At 42.5% G+C, this 4108-nt stretch overlaps 1 protein-coding gene across 1 annotated transcript; it reads left to right on the top strand.

Annotated features, from left to right (window-relative positions):
* LOC123979938 (low affinity immunoglobulin gamma Fc region receptor II-like) lies at window positions 1–2976 on the top strand. The gene is made up of 6 exons (XM_046064046.1): window positions 1–43; window positions 257–343; window positions 642–905; window positions 2250–2476; window positions 2666–2759; window positions 2876–2976. The coding sequence occupies exons 1-6, from the start codon at window positions 1–3 to the stop codon at window positions 2974–2976; spliced, it is 816 nt and encodes a 271-aa protein (XP_045920002.1).
* The last annotated feature ends 1132 nt before the right edge of the window (window positions 2977–4108 follow it).

The raw sequence follows: 4108 nt of genomic DNA, 5'->3' as shown, positions 1-4108 counted from the left end.
ATGACAAACACTATGAAACGACAAAGACAGAAGCGCTTTGCAGGTTCGAAAACGCGAGGCGCACAGAAATGGCTTTTGGGTTGAATTTAGAAAAGTAATTAACAAGAACAAGTAAAAAGAAAATTAACAACTTTCATATTAGCAGAAACCTGATCACAACTCACAGGTCTGTGTCCTTTGTTGCTAAAAACATCTGCCCAACGCAAAGCGCCTGCTCTGGCACTGTTTTGATTGTGTGAGGTGCACAAACGCGCAGAAGACAGGGAAACTGAGATCCGTGTGGGCACAGGAGACTCTCAGGAAGGAGAGACACCGCTGGTCCAGGAGCTTCGTCATAATGATGGTCGGTTTCATTATTTTAGGATGAGTCAGGGACAGTTTGTTGCAGTCTCCGGACAATTCAAGCAGCTGTAAACTTCCGTAAGCACAACTGCCCCTATCTCCATTCATTAGATGTGGAATAAAAAAACGCGAATGACATGGGGCACGAGTTGAATTTTTTTTAACTCCGTTCGCAGCAGCAGCAGCAGCAGGCAGCCAAAATAGGAGGCGCACAGGGCGCATTAACAGCGACAAGTGACAGTGAGAAAGCAGGAATATGATGAATGCAAAATATTTCTCATCTTTCTCTCTTCTTCCAGCCTCTCTGACTGTGAGTCCCAGCAGCTCTCAGTTTTTCATGTGGAAGTCTGTCTCTCTGAGCTGTGAGGAGGACGACAGCTCTGCTGGATGGACGCTGTGGAGGAACACGACCAGAGAAACCAGGACTCAGTGTGATGCTGACTGGGGAAGATCAGCTGGTTCTTCCTGTAACATCAGCTACGTTACTACATTGGACAGTGGAGTTTACTGGTGTGAGTCCAGAGAGGGAGCAACCAGTAACACCATCAACATCACTGTCACTGGTAAGATCAGTCTGTATTAATTGGACTAATGAGCCAGCCTTTGTTATCCACCTTTTCACTTTGGCTATTACTAAAATTGAAGTCAAAGCTTTAACTTTCGAGAGAAAAAAAGAACAAATATACCTCAAGAAGCTAACCAATTAGCATCAAGAGTAGCCAAGGGATGAGCCTAAAGAGGCCTTAAAATCCTATACATTCACATTACCTTATTTAGCTGGCACTTTGATCCAAAGCAATTTACAATTGCTATGAGTCTGAGGTTTGTCCACCTCTGGAGCTACTAGGGATTAAGTATCTTGCTAAGGGACACATTGGTGCATGTGTTTCAGTACATGTTTGCTTAATGAGTTCATATGAAAAGAAATTACCCAAATATTCATAAAATGTTTAGTTTTGATGTGTTTACTGAGTCAAGAACAGGTCAGAGTGACTGGAGGCTCAGAAAAGATGGAGAACTAAAGCTGAAACTAACACATTGATTAGTTTGACAGCAGGAAAGCAGACAGCGACAGTTTCAGTCCACACCTCCTCCTCCTTCACCACAACCTCCTCCTTATGTGTGAAGATTTTAGTATCGCTCATTTCACTAAGTTCAAATGTTCGTGTAATGTACATGTTTATTAGTTCTGCAGTAGAATCCTTGTTGCTGCTCAGATTATTTATTTCCCTAAAGTAATAATTATTTAGCAAAGCTGTAGCAAAGGCAAAGACAACACCAACATTAACAGTGGTCTGCAGTTGCTTGTTTCCGGCTGCACAAAGCTGAAACCACACTTTTGCCTGATCTCGCGGCATTTTTCAGTCATTGATCTCAGCTCACAGTAAAGTCACGCAGGTAGAATGTGTCCGACTTGACGGGGCTGTTTTTATACCCCGCCCCTGCAGTCACCTGCAGCTCACGTTAGACCATCAAGTCGGCGAAAGTTAGCCGCCGTCATCAAAATCCAAAACTGAGGTATATCCAAAAGTAATAAGGATAAAAACAGAACAGGCAAAACGTAAACGCAACACGCAAATGTAGGCGCAGTGGCATTTATGTCCGAGTTCCGTGCTCGGCACTGTTATCAATCGCACTACATTTGTACCATGCCGGAACTTTAAACTAATAAACTAAAGCCAGAAGCGCATTTAAGCACCACAGTCCAGACTAGAACTGTGCAATATGATTAAATCATATATCCCGAAATAGAATTTTATTTGTAAATTCAATGGAGTGAACAATGACACAGCAAGTAATGTAACTAATTATATATATTGTCATAACACACAGACACAGACTGTGGAGTTAGTGTTGATGAAGCTGTGTGTAAATGATGAAATGCTGTAGTTTGTCTCTGTGTTGAGGTGGACCAGTGATCCTGCAGAGTCCTGTCCTCCCTGTGATGGAGGGACATGATGTCACTCTGCACTGTAAAACAAAGACCCCTCCCTCCAACCTCCCAGCTGGTTTCTATAAAGATGGCTCCCTCATCAGGACTGAGCCTACAGGTCACATGACCATCCACCATGTTAACAAGTCTGATGAAGGCCTCTACAAGTGTAACATCAGCGGTCGTGGAGAGTCTCCATCCAGCTGGATCTCTGTCACAGGTGAGGAGGTTACCTTTGATTTCAGGACTTATTTCATCCAGAGATTTATCTGACCAGGTGGGATTCTCTCTACAGGTAAACCTACAACCTCAGCTCTGCCCACATCCGCAGCTCTGCCCACCTCGACAACCCCGCCTCCTCCAACACCCCCTGCCTCAGCCCCCCTCCAGCTTGTGTTCAGACTGATCTACCACCTGGTGGTGTTCTGTCCGTACTTCATCTCCACTGTCCTCATGGTGTCTTTATATCGACGCAGGGCCACAGGTAACACAGGTGACTCATTTACAGACCTTACAATCAATTACTGGTGATGATTGATTGACAATTGTCTCTTACAGAGAAATTCTCTATATTTTCTTTCTAACCTGCTCTGACTGCAGGAAATGACCTGCCAGTCTCCATGGTGATGACCCTGCCCTCCCGGGCTAAGGAGGGATATGACTGTGATAATAACTCTGTCACCACAGAGCATCACTTCTGAGCTTAACATACCCAGGACATCTTTTCATTATCTCGCTTCACTAACCCTAACAATTACAATCGGCATAAGCGGCCCCACAAAGCTGCTTATCAACTCAGTAACTGATTATGATGACGCTGTATGGGATTATTTCAAACTACAGAAAACAACGACACTGTAATGTTACCGTCCGTCGCCTCTGCAACAGAACGACGGCACCTGAACAGAAAGCAGCCGGTGTTCTGCCAGCGGACCACAGACAAGGTAACAGAAACTGCTACTTTAGCATTTAGCCTAACTGAAATCATGATTGATTGTTGAGTTGAAGGCCAAAGTAAGCCGCAGACCTCAGCTGAAAATGTTCACACATGCGTTTGTTGTTCTCCTTTTTGGGCCGTGAGTTGTTCATGTGTGTTTTCTTGATAAAACGTGGTTTGGAGACCAGCGTCGGGTGACAGCTCGTGTCGTGTGTATCGACTTCAAGACGTGGCCATTGGCCGACGCTGAAAGTCATGTAGTCTGCACGAGCGTTTGGTATAACTTGTACTTGATTCTTTTTGTTTGTAAAGCATCTGTCTGGTTGTTGGTCTGATGTTTGCTGTATGTAGGGCTGCAAATATTCATTATTTTTCAAATCAATTAATCTAGCGAATATTTTTTCGATTAGTCGATTAATCTAATGACTAATTTTTTTATGATGATTCTAAAAATAATTTTGTCATCACTATTTAATGTAAAAAAAATCAAATTGTCAATCAAATTATTCTCTTGAAAATAAACAAATCTAACATGAAACAAATTATGCACTGGAAGGGATAATTCAGCAACATAAAATAGGTCAGTTTTAACCGGTAATCTGTCCAACATCTCTGCAAAATACATTAAAGCTTAAAGCTTGTTCAGTTCAAGTAAAGTCAATTTAGTGCAAGGCGATTCAGCCATCCAACAACAAAATTAATTTAACATTGTAAATTTCAAGTCACGTTCAGGAGGAATACAATGAAAAATCATGCACCTTGAGTTTAGCAGTCCAACATAATATCATCTTACAGTAAAATTAATGTAATACATGAATACCTCATTCTTCACCACCATTTCATTGTCTTCATTGCCATTTTTTTCCTCATTGCTGAGCTCATCGGAGTCTGAGCCC

Source organism: Micropterus dolomieu, linkage group LG12 (assembly GCF_021292245.1).
Source record: "Micropterus dolomieu isolate WLL.071019.BEF.003 ecotype Adirondacks linkage group LG12, ASM2129224v1, whole genome shotgun sequence".
Lineage (NCBI taxonomy): Eukaryota > Metazoa > Chordata > Actinopteri > Centrarchiformes > Centrarchidae > Micropterus > Micropterus dolomieu.
Note: the sequence above shows the minus strand (reverse complement) of the source record. Positions and strands in the feature narration are given on the sequence as shown.